Source organism: Pongo abelii, chromosome 3 (genome assembly GCF_028885655.2).
Source record: "Pongo abelii isolate AG06213 chromosome 3, NHGRI_mPonAbe1-v2.0_pri, whole genome shotgun sequence".
NCBI classification, from domain to species: Eukaryota; Metazoa; Chordata; class Mammalia; order Primates; family Hominidae; genus Pongo; species Pongo abelii.
This window is the reverse complement of record NC_071988.2, coordinates 119572957-119592906: the sequence shown is the minus strand read 5'-3', so window position 1 is coordinate 119592906 and position 19950 is coordinate 119572957. Positions and strand designations below refer to the sequence as shown.

General features: G+C 35.7%; 1 protein-coding gene across 9 annotated transcripts in view; it reads left to right on the top strand.

Annotated features, from left to right (window-relative positions):
* The window catches only part of STPG2 (sperm tail PG-rich repeat containing 2), a 706287-nt gene that overhangs the window by 30322 nt on the left and 656015 nt on the right, over positions 1–19950 (top strand). For 5 of the 9 annotated variants that reach the window (XM_054554206.1, XM_054554204.2, XM_054554203.2 and 2 more), the window contains 2 exons: positions 3791–3903; positions 7058–7169. The exons of the other annotated variants lie outside the window; for them this stretch is intronic. In XM_054554206.1, coding sequence (XP_054410181.1) covers positions 3791–3903; positions 7058–7169 — 225 coding nt within the window. The remainder of the gene's footprint in view (positions 1–3790; positions 3904–7057; positions 7170–19950) is intronic. 9 annotated transcript variants of the gene reach the window in all.

Sequence of the window (19950 nt, the reverse complement as noted above, 5' to 3'; positions counted from 1 at the left end):
ACAGCTAAAGCTGCTGGATTAGCTGGGATAAAGTAGGGGGAGGAGGATGATGTCTTTCTTCATGTTATACTCTATTAGAAAGGTTCAAAAGGAGTGCAGATTTTTTTTTTCTTTTAGCCAATATTTTAATGAAATAGTTGTTTTAGTTTTTTTTTTTCATAGTTTCTTCACACTCAAAAGGATATGAGGCATAAAGTCATTGAGGATTGTCTGTGTTAGAACGCATACCCGGTTGACAGAAAATCCCCAGTATTTAGCATTGCCACTCTTTTGACACTAAGATTTTCTTACTAGATGTGGGCCATCATGATTAGCTTCTTCTTCTCATAGGATTAGTTTTTACATTTGCCTTTTGGTTGTTTTGCTTTGTTCACCAGGTATTCCAAAACATGTCTGATTTCTACTTGGACATAGCAGACTACTTCTTGTTTCTCTCTTGTCAGCTCCAATATTCTCTACCACCAAAGAAAGAAACAATCAAGGGGACTTACTAAAATCAAAGCAGGATAACTCTTTAGAAAAACTATAATTTTCTGTACAAGTTTGCATCTATGAAAAAAGAATCAACAAAGGTCTCATTTTACTTCATGCAAACATTAAAGTGCTGTCAGAGGTTGTGTTAGTCTTTGTATTGGGATTCTGCAGAAAACAGAACCAATGCTTACACAGTCATGTGTCAATTAATGATGGGGATATGTCCTAAGAAATGCACTATTAGGTGATTTTGTCATTGTGTGAACATCATAGAGTATATTTACACAAATTTAGATGGTATAGTCTACGACACACCTAAGCTATATGGTATAGCCCATTGTTTCTGTGGTTCAAGCCTGAATAGCATGTTATTGTACTGTCTGGTACAGATTACAAAGATACAGATACACAATGGTATTTGTGTATCTAAATACATCTAAACATTGAAAGGGAACAGTAAATATATGGTGTTATAATCTTATGGGCTCACCGTTGTATATGTGGTCCATTGTCATATATGCAGTCCATCATTGAAACATCATTATGTGGTGCATAACTGTATATGTGAGATGGGGTTTATTCTGGGAATTGGCTCACGTGATTATGGAGGCTGGGAAGTCCCCGGTTATGCTGTCTGCAAGCTGGAGAAGTAAGGGAGCTGGTCGAGTAGCTGAGTTCAAGTCTGAAGGCCTGAGAACCATGGGAGATGATGGTATAACTCTTAGTCCAAGGATAAAAGCCTGAGAACCTGAGGGGCTGCTGGAGAAAGTCCAAGAATCCAAAGGCTAGAAAACCTGGAGTTCTGATATCCGAGGGTAGGAGAAGATGGGCATCTCAGATCCAGAAAAGAGAAGAAATTTACCTTTCTTCTGTCTTTTTATTCTATCTGGGCCCTCAACTGATTGAATGGTGCCCACGACGTTGGGTGAGGATGGTTCACTGATTCAAATGCCTATCTATTCTGGAAACAGCCTCAAATACATACCCAGAAATAACACTTTATCAGCTATGTGAGTATTCCTTAACTCAGTCAAACTGACATCTAAAATTGACCATCACAGTTCGCATTTAATTTTTTCAGGCCAGGCAGATGTAGAAGGGAAAGTTAATTCTATTGTGCTTATATGTTATAATGTGTGGGGGCTAGGTGTTAGTGGTAAGTTCAAGGAATTTTAGTGTGTGCCAGCTTTTTTTTGGATTTTGTTGTGGCACCTCAAAGCTTTCTGGAGTGGTGCCTCTCTAGAAAGTCACTAGGGGCAGGGGAAAGTGCTTTCAATTTAGTTTCAACTACATCTGCCAATAATAAAGTGGAGGTTAGCATTCTCCTCATCACTTAATGTAATGGCACTGGTACACATCTCCAAAGGTGCTAGTAGTTTTGAGAATTGCCCCCTACTAAGAGTTTATCTCCAGTTTCTGTTTTTTGGGGATGTTAAGAGGGTTCAGCTGAGACTCTTTTCAAATGTAATGAGGTCCTTTTCTGGTTCTGGGGATGTTAAGAGGGTTCAGCTGAGACTCTTTTCATAGGTAATGAGGTCCTTTTCTGGTTGTAGTCTTTGCTGTGCTATATCTTCCAGAAAGTCCTTAAAGTTTCTGGCATGTGAAGTTTCTAGCACTTACTTGTGTCTATTTGATATACTTCTTTTGAAATTTTGGAGTCGGGTGGGGCAGGTATGGATTTGATTCACCATTTTGAACTGAAATTATGCTTTTGTCACTAATGTTGCTACTTACTGCATTATTATTGCTTATAATGGTAACTGAGAGAAGTTGGTTCCACTGCTGTAGAATAGTAATAGCCACCTAGAACAACTTAGCGGTTACAAATCCTTATGGGTATGCAGCCAGCTCAGTTCTTGCCTCCTCATAAGAGAGAATTCAATCAAGGGGCATAAGGCAGAGTGAGAGACCGAGGGAAGTTTTAGAGTGGGAGTAAAAATTTATTAAAAAGGAAGTAAAGAACACTTGGAAGAGGGCCAAGCAGGTGATTTGAGAGATCAAGTGCATGGATTGACCTTTTAACTTTGGGTTTTGTATGTTGGCATGCTTCCAGGGTCTTGCATTACTTGTCCCCTGATTCTTTCCTTGGGGTGGTCTGTTCACATGCTCAGTGGCTTTCTAGCACTTGACAGGGGCCACGTGTGCAGTGTGTTTACTGGAGTTGTACACATCCTCACTTGAGGCATTCTTACCTTTCCAGTTGAATGCCTCTAGAGGGTCATATGCTGGTTAAACACGGCCATTTTGCCTTTTAGTGTGCATGTGTGAGCCCATTCGCCCAACTCCTGAGATGTTATCTGGAAGCTGCTGATCACCAGCTTCAGGATTTTTCTCGTGGGAGACTGCCTTTCCCTGGTGCTAGCTGCAATCAATTATTATTTTAGACTGTTAACAACTGCCTGACCATCACCTGATGGTCGCCTGACATTCTTGGTTGGGGGGGCTCTCTCTTACCCTGATCATGTCAGGCTGTCTACCTGCTGTAACAACCTGACACATTGTTAAACTATATGTTATGGAAATTGTAGTAAATACCATTAGCTTAAAAATATGTTTAAAAATATTCTTAAATGATTTCTCAACTAAGAATGTTTTAGGTCAAGAGGATTCCTATTAAAAAAAAAAGCTACTGTTGTGTTATGCTTTATTGTTTTAGTTTCTGGTGAAACAGTGTGCTTAAACTTTTTATGGTTCATGCTTAATTTTAACATTTATTGTAGTGGATATAAAGGAAAGATGATTATTTCTCATGTCACAGATAATTTCTCTGTCATTAAAAGATTGATCCTGTCTTTGAGCATTAGCAATAAAATGAACTAGGGTAGCGTTTAATTTATTGTTAAGTATTTCTAACTCTGTTTAACGGTTATGTTAATATGAAGTTATCTGATGACCGTTGGTGATGTTTGCATTTTTACAATCTGTTTAGTTAAGGTAATTTTTAATAGGTATTTCTATTTCCCAAATAATGTTATCCCCTCTCTCTTTTTTAAATGATGAGGAGCTAATTTTCATTTTTCTTAAGGTTTTAGATTACTGGGTGTACTGCCAAGAGCAAAGCTGTTCATATTGGTTGAGAATATGCTAATGTTAGAGGTACTTTTCTGGGAACCCTAGCTGACTCAGGAGTGGAATGGGAACCAACAGTGACAACTTAGCCCGGGATCTATCCAAGAGCACTTTAGCATTTACCAGTGGAACCCCCTTACTGAGGCTATCCTTGCTTTAGATTTAGACTTAGGTAAAGCCAAACATTGTTTCATGACTTATTTAAACTATGTTTCATCCTCACTTTTTAAAACTTTTTATTTTTTAGGGTGTTTCCAATGCAACTTTGAAATACAAAGGTATACATTTTGGCAACTCTTCAGGAAGACAAGAGTTACCTAAAAAGTCAGGTCCTGGTCCAGGACAGTATGATATAGTCCAGTAAGTAAAAAAATATAGTATACCTTTAATGTAGCTCTTGACTAGAAAAGTATTCTAATAATTCAGACTAGGCTATGCCATAAAGAAAGGAAAAATTAATATGAAAAACTCCAAGAAGTATTACATTTTGGTGTAATGTATATGAAAGTTATTGATTTTTTAAATTATACTTTAAGTTTTGGGATACATGTGCGGAACATGCAGGCTTGTTACATGGGTATACATGTGCCATAGTGTTTTGCTGCACCCATCAACCCATCATCTATATTAGGTATTTCTCCTAATGCTATCTCTCCCCTAGACCCCCATCCCCCAAAGTTAATTGTTTTTTTTAATAAGCCAAATCTTGTGCTATCTACTATATATGCATTAACTCATTTAATCTTCACAGCAAGCTTTGCATAGTTAATATTGTTACATCTATTTTATCAGTAAAAAATGCAAGAGTTAGAGGGGATAAATAACATGTTCAAGATCATGCAGCTATTAAATGGCAGAGCTAAAGCTAAATTGAATCCTGTTTGATTACACAGCGAATGTAGCCATGTACTAAAATATACTGTCCTTAATTATAAAGTAGATAAAAGATCAGAGAAAATGTAAAAGAAGGTGACCCAGAATTTTTCATTTTGTCCCTGGCTCTCATCTTCATTCCTCTGACTACATATGGATTTAGAAGGCATTCTCAGTCAGTGTAAGTCAGAGAATATTTATGAGGAAATACATTTCTGGCAAAATAACTCTATTTTCTCCTACTCCTACAGTGAGGTTTTAGACATGAGTTCATGGAAGGCAAAATTGAGTAACAAATACCATGTTGTCCTCAGAATCTACTACCCTTTCTTATAATTAATTTTTTAAGGGTCCAGCTTATCTGCCTGATTCTTTTTCTTTCATAGCATAAATCTTCTCCCAGGAAGCCCCAGAGTGATTTTGTACTCAGTTAATTTGCTAGACAGATCAGATATATCTGTTTACTAGCAGTGGATATATTTTAGGATCTTGCTTGGACTCCCCTGCTACTGTTCATTCATTGAGTAAACATTGTTTGAATTCTTGCTATGTGCCAGTTCTGAACTTAATAACTGAGAATAACAAGAATAAAACATGGCCTTTGTTTTTGGGAATTTATACTCTAATCCATTATCCTGTTCACTTTTTCACTCTCTTAATACGGAATATATACCTTTGTATTTTTATTCTTTTAGTAGTTACGCTAGAACCTTAACATGCATATTTAGCTTAATTGTCTTTACTTAATATTATTATTATTATTCCAAACGAGACAAGGTCTGTAGAATACTCTAACATATATCATAGTCTTCTTGACATATGCTTTTGTTCTTCACTATTTTAATCCTATCCTTTTCTTCTGCGAGATTGGCTAGTTTGTGCTCATGCTCTCTCTCTCACCGTCTCTCTTTCCCCTCTTCTCAGGTTTACTGAGGTTTAAATAGCATAAATCAAAATTCATCTTTTAAAATGTATATCATTCTATGATGATTGTTTTCATTCCATTTCACTATACTTCTGCCTGAGTACCCCAGGCATACCCGGGACTGTAAGCAGTGTTAACTGATTCTGCTTGGTGGTTTTTCCTACCAGTCTGTTTTACTTCCTCAACCTTGTCCCACTCTCATTCCTCCCCCATTTGTTGTGCTGTTGCTTTATTTGATCTTTGTTATTTCTCCTGTTTTTCCTCTTCTTCCATTTGTGTTTTAACTTTTACCTGAAGAAATGTATGAATATGGATTGCATTCTTGACTGCTTCAGTTACTTCACCATTTTTGTAATTTGTTTGCTCTTTGAGTTAGCTGCTTTCACTGTATCTTTGACTTGTAGTTGTCTTAGTTCCTTCTGGCAGTTGATATTTTCTACTTGTTTTTTTTCTTTCTTGGACTTTTTGTTTTATTTAGTGAGTCAGAATTATTCTGGGAGGCTTGATTCAGTATCAAAGTGGAGATATTTGATTACTCTAAGTGAAATATAAGTGTATAGGTCTCTTTTTGGTAAAGATACAGACTTAAATGATATGTGACATTTCTGGTATTCCACATATAAATTTCTTATCCATAAACCTTTCTGAGGTTTGAAAGCGAGTTTATTTGTTGAGTTTTTAGCAAATAACAATCAGTGAGGAGGTGAGCCTTTAGCAGTGAGCGGGGATGGTAAGTGCATATTAAATCATAGCACTGCTGAACAAAGAAAGTAATAGCAATTACATAACTTTGTATTATATATTTTTTAATCTGCATATGTTTGGTATAGTTTGTTAGAAATGTTGGGTATCAGATTTTTTTTGAAATTATCTTTACAAAATAGAAAAAATAGTAGTGTGGTCTGTATAGCCTGTTTAAATGTGATTCTTGCAATAATAATAGCTAACAGTTACTGTGTGCTTATTATGAGCCATGTATGGCATTAACCACCTTACATATATGGTCTACTTTAATCATTGCAACCTTGAGAATTGGTTATTACTATTTCCAATTACCAGATTCCAGTCACCAGATTCATTGGGTGATGAATCTGAAGCTTAGAGAAGTTAGTTTGCATAAGGTTATATAACCAATAGGTAGCAGTAGGTAGCAATGCTGGGATCTTATTAGGCTGTCTAATTCCAAAGCTGGGGCTCTTGCTCACTGCTTATTTAGTTTCTGATTCTTTCTTGAGGTTGTCTGAATTTCAATGAAAAGAAGCTTCCTTTTTGTTTTCAAAGATCTTTATGCCCCTTTCTGATTATTTTATGATATAAATAGCATAGGGCTATTTTCCTCTTATTTTGATAATAGTTGAAATACCAAGGGATTTGGAATTTTAGAGTTTTAATGGTACATAGACTACACAGGAAACTTTTTTTTAGGGTTAGCTTTTTGTTCAATTCACGATGTAAATACCAGATCTTATTTTCTTTTTGTAATAATTATTCAGATAGGTGTATAATAATGCTCTGAATTGGAAAAAATCATAACTAACCAAGAAAACTAATACATTTTACAAAATTTTGAATATATTGGTCTAATACACCTAGATAATCTTATTATTCCATACTTTAATTGCAGGACATGTTGCTGTAGAAAGAATTTCTTTGCTTACATAAATATTTATAGGTTTAAAATTGAGAACTCTTAATTTCTATTTGAATTTTCTAAAGGAAAAAGACATCATATTATGAAAACGTTAACGTCAAGAGAGATCAACAACAAAATTATTGCTCATTTATCCCACGACTATATGAAATAATAGTATTGCAGGAGAAAAAAAAGGTAAGTTGAAAAGTGGCTAATGCATATATTTTCCCAATTTTAAGATCATTGAATCCTGTTATCACAAGGTTACTGTGCTCTTTGATCTAATGTGCCTGATAGCTAATCGTCATTCAATGAATATTGTAGAAGGAAGTATTTATTATCTCTGTCAAATGGTTGCTGTCTCTGCTTGAAAACTTTCTTGCAAAGAACTCATGACTCCTAAGTTGGTTTTTTAAATGATTTAAATGCAAGAAAAATGAAACAAAGGGTAGAACACAAAAATCCCTGTGAATTTTCAAAAGCCAAATTTTACAATCCCTATATTATTACTATTTACTACTGTTTTTTTTCTGACCCAGTCAGATGTAAGAGGCCTCTAACTGGATCCAAGCCTGTTAATTAAGGGATCAAATCCCATCCTGGACCTAGTCCCATTTCTGTTAAAACTTCCAAACCCAGTTTGGACGAGAAATTTGCTCAAAGAAACTGAGAGAGCTCAAAACACAAATCCTTGGAGCTCTGAACTTGGGAGAGAGAAGTTACCACAACCCTCAGCCGCTCTGAGGAATCAAGGACACATGTGGGTCCTTGCAGGGTCCTTGCAGGGTCCTTTCAGCTACCTTGCTTGTTCACTCAGCACTCCTGGGGTCATTAGAAGCTCTACTTTGGACCCCGCTTCTGACACCATCTGTTAAAAGAAAAACTTTAACCGAATTTAAAGGAGTGTGATTGAGCAATGAATGACTTGTGAATTGGGCAGCCCCCAGAATCACAGTAAATTTAGAGAGACTCCAGGGATGCCTTTTGGTCAGAATAAATTTATAGACCAAAAAAAGGGAAATGACACACAGAAATTGAAAGTGAGATACAGAAACAACTGGATTGGTTATAGCTTGGCATTTGCCTTATTTGAACACAGTTTGAACACTCAGCAGGGTATGAGTGGTTGAAGTATGGCTGCTGGGATTGGCCAAGACTCAGCTATTGTTACAGGTGCGTACTACTAAGTTAGGTTTTCAATCTTGTCTGCCTATTAAGTTAGGTTGCAGTTTGTCCACAAGGACTCAAGTACTGAAGTACAGAGTCCTTTTTGGGCCACATTTAATTTACTTTAACGATGGTAATACTAGATATCTTGGGGTGTTAGGGGAGTAGGTGGGGAAACACGTGAATGTTCTAAAAAGCTGAAGATTTGATTGCTTCTTAGTGTGTTCCTTTCTAGTGAGATCTAATGTACAGTTTAAATTTGACCTTACATAAGGGTAATTTACCTCTAATTACATATATGCTCTGAAATACATAATTCAAAAAATGTGAGCTTACCTAGAGGCTTGTTTATTATTAAATGTAATGTGACTCTTTCTTTTGAAAATCAACTCTGTGAAAACAAGTCTGATAAAATAAGAATTTTGAAGTATCAAAGAGAATTTATAATTAAAGCAGAAATGTGAAAGTATTGTTATTTTTGCATATTTAGTATAATATAAAATAAACACTTTGCTTAAAATTGAAGATTTGTGCAATCACTTTTTCTATCACGGTATCTTAAAACTAGAGAAGTAAAAATCAGAAGAATCACTTTTTATTTCTTTACCTTATACATAGTAAAAAGAATAAGGAATTAAACTGAATGAACTGGTTGAAATATAGGGGCTTTGTTGTATGTAGCATTTTTTCAGTGCTTTATTGTCATAGCAAAGATGTGTTCCTAAGGTGTAAAAAATTTTAATTTAAATTTTCAGGCAATGAGGGAAGATGGAACCTTATTCATTCCCTAAATTCCAGATTTTTTGGCTTATATAATACTAAATGGTAGTTTCTCCTGATTATTTTGACATGGAACCATTAAATTTTCCATTGTTTTGTTATATACACAACTAAATGCTGACTCTGATTGTGCATGTTTGCATGTGTGTGTATAGGCAAGCAAATAGGAAAAGGCAGGGATGATTTAAAAGTGAATTTGGATGACTGTGTCACTAGCAGAGGTGGTCATCACAGAAGCTACTCATTATGATGAGCAGATAATGAGTTCAGCTTCAGACAATTGAATTTGGAGAAAAATTACCAACAGACAGTAGAAATTTGAAAATAGAATTTGTAATAGAAATTATGGGTAGAGATACTGATTTGGCAGTCATACTCATGAAGGTGATAACTGAAGTAATGAGGTTGCTATAGAAGAGAATACAAAGATGAGAAGAAAATTAAGAACAAATCCTGGAGGAACACAGATTTTGGGAGTGAGGCATGATGGAAGACCTAGAGGAGAGATAATTAGTGAAGTAGGAAGTGAGTTAGGGAATTTAGATACCAAGGATAGAGATTCAAAAAGGAAAGATTATAGAAATATTTTTATTTTTATTTTTGTTTATTTTATTTTATTTTATTTTTTTGAGATGGAGTTTTGCTTTTCTTGCCCAGGCTGGAGTGCAATGGTACGATCTCGGCTCACTGCAACCTCCATCTCCTGGGTTCAAGCGATTCTGCTGCCTCAGCCTCCCAAGTAGCTGGGATTACAGGCATGCACCACCATGCCTGGCTAATTTTGTATTTTTAGTAGAGACAGAGTTTCTCTATGTTGGTCAGGCTGGTCTCGAACTCCTGACCTCAGGTGATCCACCCACTTCAGCCTCCCAAAGTGCTAGGATTACAGGTGTGAGTCACCACGCCAAGCCCCGAAATATTTTTATAGAAAGATGGTCATGATAGGTTAGTAAATGAAGAAGCAAATGCATAATGTGATTTTTATTACTATTAATAAGTATATGTACATTTAGTCATAGTAAAATATTTATACTGTTTAACTCAAAGTGGTGAAATTATGGGTGACTTTTATCTTTTCTGCTTAGTTGAATTTTCTATTGTTTTATAATGAACATGTTATTTAAAAAGATAATGAAATTGCAATAACTGTTTAAAAGAAGAGATCATGGAGAGGAATGCAGGATAAGAACAAGGCTTTATATTTAGTTAATGAAAGGTATTGAGAGAGTATGTATTTTAATTATTGTGAGTATTGAGAGAACAGTTTTTGTAGCAGATAAAAGTTAGATTCCACGGAATAAGGGAAATGGGACCAGACAATAGAAACATTGAATATATAATATATAATTATAATTATTTGTTATATATTACATGTTAATATATTACATGATATATTCCATATTAATATACATTATGTTGTATTGTTATATATTATATTAATATGTTATATATATTATGAAAATATTATATATAATATTCAATGCCTCTACCACCTTCTACCACCAGAACTTTGATGGTAAAGGGAAGAAGAAAAATCAGATGGTCGATTGAAAAGATAACAGAATGAGAGACATTTTAATTTTGGGGGGAGCATATTCTTAGAATAGTTGAAGGATCCAGTGGAAATAGAGGAGCTACAGAAATGCATAGAACTGATAATTAATAGAGTTATGTTCAGGAGCAGATGATCAAAGGGACCCAAGGCATAAACAGCTAGTTTATATTAAAGAGGAACAGAAATACCTCTTTTTTTATGAAAAGGAAGAAAGAATGGATGATGAAAGAGATCAGGGATTAGAAAGCTTTTTCTGTAAAGGGGCAGATATTAAATATTTAGAATTCGTGGGTCATATAGTCTCTTCCACAGCTACTCAACTGCTGTTGTAGCACAAAAGGAGCCATGGACAATATATGGATGAATAATATTCCAGTAAAACTTTCATTTGCAAAAGCAGACAGTAGCTGGATGTGGGTTATAGGCCATAGTTTGCAGATCCCTGAAAGACAAATATAGAGGCATATAGGAGATCCAGTAATTTTATTTGGATAACCTATGTTGTTCTGGTGATGTATTCAATGAAGTCCTCTTCAGAGGTGAGGGAGGTAGATATTCAGTAATTGAGAAGAATGGAATATGTATCATAATGAATCATAAGGAATATGACAAATTGTTAAGATAAATAAAATAGTTGCAGGTGGAAGAAAAAGGTCCCATTTTATAGTGGTTAGCACAAGCTCATTATTGACAATATGAGGGCAAGAGTAGAAACCTGTATTGTAGGGCTAAGCGTTGCCAGAGGTTGGAGCTATAAAGATTGTTAAGTGGCAAGGGTTTGAGAGAATCAGAGTTTCTGAGGCCAGTATGGTTAATCCTGGAATCAAGGCTAAGTGGAGGGGGGAGGGGGGGAGATGATGAAATCATAAGGGGATTCATGGCTTGTAAGAACAGGGAAGAATTGAGAATTGAGAGATAAAAATGAGAGTCAACAGAAGCTGGGTAGGAGAGAGGGAACACGAGGTGAAAGGTTAGGAGATTATGGTCACTGAGGGTAAATGTTAGAGTTCAATGTCATGGAGAAGAAATTGTTTCTAGTGGCCACAAATCTTGAGTGTTTTCTGTCTATAGGTAGCTGAATTGGAGATTAAATTTGTGATCAGGTGATAAGGGAACTGTAAAAATTTTTTTTAGTTCTGTTTACAAAGCTCTCACAGGAATTGCTACTCTGCTGCTCTTGCATTGTACTGGGCTATGTTTAAGGTTGGGTAATTCTCATGACTGGCCGGTTTTCTGGCTGCTACCTAGAAAATGAGGCTCAAGCTCTTTTTTTTTTTTTTTTTTTTTTTTCTGGGAATCACAAGCCTGTTTTGGATAGATCACTCCTTCACACTTCTCAACTTAGCACTTAACCTTGGGATGGGCAAGTATAAAACTTAGGGCCCATTCTCAAATTATTATGTTTAAATCTTTTGCTTTTCTTCCAACTCCCTTACTCACGGGATCTTTCTCTAGGCAAGGAGAGAAAATGCATGGGAAAAATGTCTCTCTCATGGTGCTTTCTTCTTTTGCTTTCATGCTTGATTCCTAACTTTTTATGATTTCTGGAAATTGTCTCTTATTCTGTATATCTTTCATAGTCTTAGCTGCCTAGATACAGCTGAACAGAAATGAGAATATGGGAAGGGATTTCAGTGGTAAAGTGCTGCAGAATTTTCAATAGCTGCTATGAACAAAGAAAAAATCTGGTAGGCCAACTGGAGAAATGTCTTAATGTGGGGTCCCAGGGGTGGGAAAAGAGGCAAGAAGAAATAACCAGTTTTAAAGGTCCAAGGAAAATAACACTTTGGAGTACCTCTCCTGCACATTAAGAGCAGCTGAAGGAGGCGGGGTGCAGTGGCTCACGACTGTAATACCAGCACTTTGGGAGGCCAAGGTGGGCAGATTGCTTGAGGTCAGGAGTTTGAGACCAGCCTGGCCAATATGGTGAAACCTCATCTCTACTAAAAATACAAAAATTAGTTCAGCATGGTGGCACGTGCTTGTAATCCCAGATACTCAGGAGGCTGAGGCACGAGAATCACTTGAACCTGGGAGGCGGAGGTTGCAGTGAGCCGAGATTGCACCACTGCACTCCAGCCTGGGTGACAAAGCGAGACTCTGTCTCAAAAACAAAAAAAGAAAGAAAGAAAAAGAAGATATGACTTGGGAAGGTTGGTAAATTTGGTGTGTGATAGGCTTAATAGCTTCACTCCATTTCTTGGCTCTTTAAGTTCAGCAGATGCACCCTTACAATAGATGGTGCATAAAAATGAGTTATAGGTAGTAAGTCCTTGAAATGGTCTTGGAATGCTCTTTGCTTATATTGAACCCATTCCTCTTTCTCTTGTTTCTCAAGATTTCAGATTTCCAGGTTGTATTGGCCCTTAATGCTTAATGGTGTTTTTGTCTGAACTTATGACTAATTTCAATAATATTATTTCTTGTATATGGAATATTTTTTGATATATTTATCTAACATCCTCAATTAAACCATAGTTCTTAGAGGACAAGTATCTTACATTCTCTTTTTAAAACATATGGTGAAGTGAGGTACCTATGTTTAGTAATGCTTTCTGAATGAATTAATTACACATCTGAAAAATGGGCAGTTTTATTTAAAATTTTGAATGTAGAGAAATAATTCTTGGGTTTTTTTTCTTTCTTTGTATTTATCTTATTGCCTAAGCAGTATACGTTTTAAAGTAGTAAAATAGTTTAAAAAGTAAGTGCTATAGTATCATCATTTTTTTGTTTATGTTTTTAATTTAAAATTTTTGTGGGTACATTGGTATATATATTTATAGGTACATGAGCTATTTTGATATAGGTATGCAATGTGTAATAATCATATGGAAAATTGGGTATCCATCTCCTTAAGCATTTATCCTTTGTGTTATAAACAATCCAATTATACTCTTGTAGTTATTTTAAAATGTACAGGTCGGTTGTTATTGACTATAGTCCCCCTGTTGTGCTATCAAATACTAGGTATTTAAAAACATTAAAAAATTTTTTTTAGAATTTATTTTGATTTTTAAACTTTGCAGGTACATAACAGGTATATATATTTTTATGGGGTACATGAGATGTTTTGATACAGGCATGCAATGTGAAATGAGCACATCACAGAGAATGGGTTATCCATCCCCTTAAGCGCATATCCTTTGAGTTACACAATCAAATTATATTCTCTAAGTTATTTTGAAATGTACAATTAAGTTATTATTGACTCTAGTCACCCTATTGTGCTATCAAATAGTAGGCCTTATTCATTCTTTCTATTTATTTTTCGTACCCGGTAACCATTCCCACCTCCCCGTGAGCCTCATCCCCTGGCCATACCAGCATCTGGTAATCATCCTTCTGTGATCTATCTATGTGAGTTCAGTTGCTTTGATTTTTAGATCTCACAAATAAGTGAGAACATGTGATGTTTGTCTTTCTGTGCCTGGCTTATTTCAGTTAACATAATGACCTCCAATTCCATCCATGTTGTTGCAAATGACAGAACCTCATTCTTTTGTATGGCTAAATAATTCTCTGTTGTGAATATGTACCACATTTTCTTTATCCATTCATCTATTGATGGACACTTAAACTGCTCCCAAATCTTGGCTACTGTCAAGAGTGCTGCTGTAAACATGGGAGTGCATATATCTCTTTGATATATTGATTTCATTTATTTTGGCTATATGCCTAGCAGTGGGGTTGCTGGTTCATATGGCACCTCTATTTTTAGTTTTTTTTTTTGAGGAATCTCTAAACTGTTCTTCATAGTGGTTACACTAATTTACATTCCCACCATCAGTGTACAAGGGTTTCCTTTTCTCCACATTGCCACCAGCATTTGACTTTTAGATAAAAGGCATTTTAACTAGGGTGAGATCATATCTCACTGTAGTTTTGATTTGGATTTCTCTGATGATCAATCATGTTGATTACCTTTTCATGTGCTTGTTGCCATTTGTATTTCTTCTTTTGGGAGCTATCTATTGAAATCTTTTGCCCATTTTTAAATTGGATTATTAGATTTTTCCCTGTAGGGTTGTTTGAGCTCCGTATGTGTTCTCGTTATGAATCCCTTGTCAGATGGGTAGTTTGCAAATATTTTCTGTCATTCTGTGGGCTGTCTCTTCACTTTGTTGATTGTTTCCTTTGCTGTGCGGAAATCTTTTTAACTTGATGTGATACCATTTGTCCATTTTTGCTTTGGTTACCTGTGCTTGTGGGGTATCATTCAGGAAATCTTTGCCCAGTCCAATGTCCTGGAGAGTTTCTCCAATGTTTTCTTTTAGTAATTTCATACTTTGGAGTCATAGATTTAAGTCTTCAATCCATTTTGATTTGATTTTTGTGTAAGGCAAGAGAGAGGGGTCTAGTTTCATCCTTCTGGATATGGATGTCCAGTTTTCCTAGCACCACTTATTGAAGAGACTGTTTTTTCCCCAATGTATGTTGTTAGCACCTTAGTCGAAAATGAGTTCATTATAGGTGTGTGGGTTTTTTTTCCGGGTTCTCTATTCTGTTTTGTTAGTCTACATGTCTGTTTTTATGCCAGTACCATGGTGTTTTGGTTACTGTAGCTCTGTAATATTGAGGTTAGGTAATGTGATTCCTCCAGTTTTGCTCTTTTTGCTTAGGATAGCTTTAGTTATTTGGGTCTTTTGTGATTCTACATAAATTTTAGGATGTTTTTTTCTTTTTGTTTCTGTGAAAAATGTCATTGGTATCTTGATAGGGATTGCATTGGCTCTGTAGATTGCTTTGGGTATCATGGGCATTTTAACAGTATTGATTCTTCCAATCCATGAATAAGGAGTATCTTTCTATCTTTTGGTGTCTGCTTCAATTTCTTTCATCAGTGTTTTATAGCTTTCATTGCAGAGGTCTTTCACTTCTTTGGTTAAGTTAATTCCTAGGTATTCAATTTTATTTGTGGCTATTGTAAATGGGATTACTTTTTTTGATTTCTTCTTCAGATTGTTCACTGTTGGCATATAGAAACGCTACTGATTTTTATATGTTGATTTTGTACCTTGCAACTTTACTGAATTTATCAGTTCAAATAATTTTTTTTGTGGAGTCTTTAGGTTTTCCAGAATATAAGATCATATCATCGGCAAACAAGGATAATTTGACTTCTTCCTTTCCAATTCAGGTGCATTTTATTTCTTTCTCTTGTCTGATTTCTCTAGCTAGGACTTCTAGTACTATGTTGAGTAACAGTGGTGAAAGTGGACATCCTTGTCATGTTCCATGTCTTAGAGGAAAGGCTCCCAGTTTTTCCCATTCAGTATGATATTGACTGAGGGTCTGTCATATATGGCTTTTACTGTGTTGAGGTATGTTCCTTCTATACCCAGTTTTTTGAGGGTTTTTATCAGGAAAGTATGTTGAACTTTATCAAATGTTTTTTCAGTGTCAATTGAAATGACCATATAGTTTTTGTCTTTCATTCTGTTGCTATGAGGTATCACATGCATTGATTTGCATATGTTGAACTGTTCTTGCATCCCTAGGATAAATCCCACTTGGTTATGATGAATGATCTTTTAAGTATATTGCTGAATATGGTTTGCTAGTATTTGTTGAAGATTTTTGCATCTATGTTCATCAGGGTTATCGACCATCAGGGATAGTTTTGTGTTTTTTATATGTCCTTGTCTGATTTTGGTATCAGGGTAATACTGACTTCATAGAATGAGTTTGGAAGTAATCTCTTCTTTTCTATTTTTTGGAATAGTTTGAGTAGGATTGATATTAGTTCTTCTTTTAATGTTTGGTAAAATTCAGCAGTGAAGCCATCAGGTCCCAGGCTTTTCTTTACTGAGATACTTTTTATTGTGGCTTTGATCTTGTTACTTGTTATTGTTCTGTTCAGGTTTTGGATTTCTTTGTGGGTTAACCTTGGTAGGTTGTGTGTGTCTAGGAATTTATTCATTTCTTCCGGATTTTCCAATTTACTGGCATATAGTTGCTCATAGTAGCCACTAATGATCCTTTGAATTTCTGCAAATTCATTCCTTTGAATGATCTTTGAATTTTCTTTTTTACCTCTGATTTTATTTATTGGGATCTTCTCTTTTTCATAGTTAGTCTGGCTAAAGGTTTGTCAATTTGTTTATCTTTTCAAAAAACCATTTTTTGTTTCATTAATCTTTTGTATTGTTTTCTTCATTTCAAATTCACTTATTTCTGCTCTGATCTTTATTATTTCTTTTCTTTTACTCATTTTGGGTTTGGTTTGCTCTTGCCATTTTAGTTCTTGAAGATGCACCATTAGATTCTTTATCTGAAATTTTTCTACTTTTTGGTGTAGGTGCTTATTGCTATAAACTTTCCTCTTCTTAATGCTTTTGCTGTATCTCATAGGTTTTGGTATATTTCCATTATCATTTGTTTCAAGATTTTTTTTTTCTTTTTTTGAGACAGGGTTTCACTCCTGTTACACAGGCTGGAATGTAGTGGCATAATCATGGCTCACTGCAGCCTTGACTTCCTGGGCTCAGGTGATCCTCCTACCTCAGCTTCCTGAGCAGCTGGGACTACAGGTGCCTGGCTAATTGTTTTTGTATTTTTGTAGAGATGAAGTCTCCACATGTTGCCCAGGCTGGTCTTAAACTTCTGGGTTCAAGCAATCCTCCCACCTTGGCCTCCCAAAGTGCTGGGATTACAGGTGTGAGCCACTGTGCTCAGCCCATTTCAAGATATTTTTAAACTTTCTTCTTAATTTCTTCATTGACCCACTGATCATTAAGGAGCATATTGCTTAATTTCCATGTGTTTGTATAGTTTCCAAAATTTCTCTTGTTATTTATTTCTAGTTTTATTCCATTGCGGTCAGAGAAGATACTTGATATGATTTCATTTTTTTGAATTTTTAAAGACTTTTTGTGGACTAACATATAGTCTATTCTTGAGAATGATCTATGTGCTGAGGAGAAGAGTGTGTATTCTGCATTGAGTGAAATGTTCTGTAAATATCTCTAGGTCCACTTGTTCTATAGCGCAGATTAAGTTTGATGTTTCTTTGTTGATTTTCTCTTTGGGAGATCTGTCCGGTGCTGAAAGTGGAGTGTTGAAGTCTCCAGCTGTTATTGTATTGGCATATATCTTTTCTTTAGCTCTTATAATATTTGCTTTATATATCTGTGTTCTCCCATGTTGGGTACATATGTATTTATAATCATTTTATCTTCTTGCTAAATTAACCACTTTGTCATTATATAATGACCTTCTTTGTCTCTTCTTACAGTTTTTGTTTTGGAATCCACGTTGACTGATGTAAGCATGGCTACTCTTGCTCTTTTCTGGTTTCTGTTGGCATGGTGTGTCTTTTTCCATCCTTTTACTTTCAGTCTCTGTGCATCTTTATAGGTGAAGTGTGTTTCTTGTCGGCAGCATAGCATTGGGTCTTTAAAAACATCTCTTCCGCTGCTCTATGTCTTTTAATTGGAGAGTTTAGTCCATTTACATTCAATGTTATTATTGATAAGTAAGGACTGACGTCTGCCATTTTGTTATTTGTTTTCTGGTTGTTTTGTGGTCTTCTCTTCCTTTTTTCATGCCTTCCTGTCTTCCTTTTAGTGGAAGTGATTTTCTTTGGTGGAATGCTTTAATATTTTGCTTATATGTTGTATGTTTTTTGATTTGAGGCTACCATGAGGCTTCCAAATACTATCTTAAAACCCATTATTTTAAACTGTTGTAATACTAATTACATAAGCAAAGAACATGCAGAAAGAAACTAATAACACTACACTTTAACTTAATTCTCTGTTTTTTAACTTTTTGTTATTTTTCCTTATGTCCTATTGTACTACCTAGGTCTTGTAGTTGTTATTTTTGATTGGTTCATCATTTGGTCTTTATACTTAGTCAAGTATAAGCTTATTTTATTTTATTTTTATTTTTTTAATTTAATTTTATTATTATTATTATTATACTTTAGGTTTTATGGTACATGTGCGCAATGAGCAGGTAAGTTACATATGTATACATGTGCCATGCTGGTGCGCTGCACCCGCTAACTCGTCATCTAGCATTAGGTATATCTCCCAATGCTATCCCTCCCCCCTCCCCTCACCCCACAACAGTCCCCAAAGTGTGATGTTCCCCTTCCTGTGTCCATGTGTTCTCATTGTTCAATTCCCACCTACGAGTGAGAATATGCGGTGTTTGGTTTTCTGTTCTTGCGATAGTTTACTGAGAATGATGATTTCCAATTTCATCCATGTCCCTACAAAGGACATGAACTCATCACTTTTGATGGCTGCATAGTATTCCATGGTGTATATGTGCCACATTTTCTTAATCCAGTCTATCATTGTTGGACATTTGGGTTGGTTCCAAGTCTTTGCTATTGTGAATAATGCCGCAGTAAACATACGTGTGCATGTGTCTTTATAGCAGCATGATTTATAGTCCTTTGGGTATATACCTAGTAATGGGATGGCTGGGTCGAATGGAATTTCTAGTTCTAGATCCCTGAGGAATCGCCACACTGACTTCCACAATGGTTGAACTAGTTTACAGTCCCACCAACAGTGTAAAAGTGTTCCTATTTCTCCACATCCTCTCCAGCACCTGTTGTTTCCTGACTTTTCAATGATTGCCATTCTAACTGGTGTGAGATGGTATCTCATTGTGGTTTTGATTTGCATTTCTCTGATGGCCAGTGATGGTGAGCATTTTTTCATGTGTTTTTTGGCTGCATAAATGTCTTCTTTTGAGAAGTGTCTGTTCATGTCCTTCGCCCACTTTTTGATGGGGTTGTTTGTTTTTTTCTTGTAAATTTGTTGAAGTTCATTGTAGATTCTGGATATTAGCCCTTTGTCAGATGAGTAGGTTGCAAAAATTTTCTCCCATTTTGTAGGTTGCCTGTTCACTCTGATGGTAGTTTCTTTTGCTGTGCAGAAGCTCTTTAGTTTAATTAGATCCCATTTGTCAATTTTGGCTTTTGTTGCCATTGCTTTTGGTGTTCTAGACATGAAGTCCTTGCCCATGCCTATGTCCTGAATGGTAATGCCTAGGTTTTCTTCTAGGGTTTTTATGGTTTTAGGTCTAACATTTAAGTCTTTAATCCATCTTGAATTGATTTTTGTATAAGGTATAAAGAAGGGATCCAGTTTCAGCTTTCTACATATGGCTAGCCAGTTTTCCCAGCACCATTTATTAAATAGGGAATCCTTTCCCCATTTCTTGTTTTTCTCAGGTTTGTCAAAGATCAGATAGTTGTAGATATGTGGCATTATTTCTGACGGCTCTGTTCTGTTCCATTGATCTATATCTCTGTTTTGGTACCAGTACCATGCTGTTTTGGTTACTGTAGCCTTGCAGTATAGTTTGAAGTCAGGTAGTGTGATGCCTCCAGCTTTGTTCTTTTGGCTTAGGATTGACTTGGCGATGCGGGCTCTTTTTTGGTTCCATATGAACTTTAAAGTAGTTTTTTCCAATTCTGTGAAGAAAGTCATTGGTAGCTTGATGGGGATG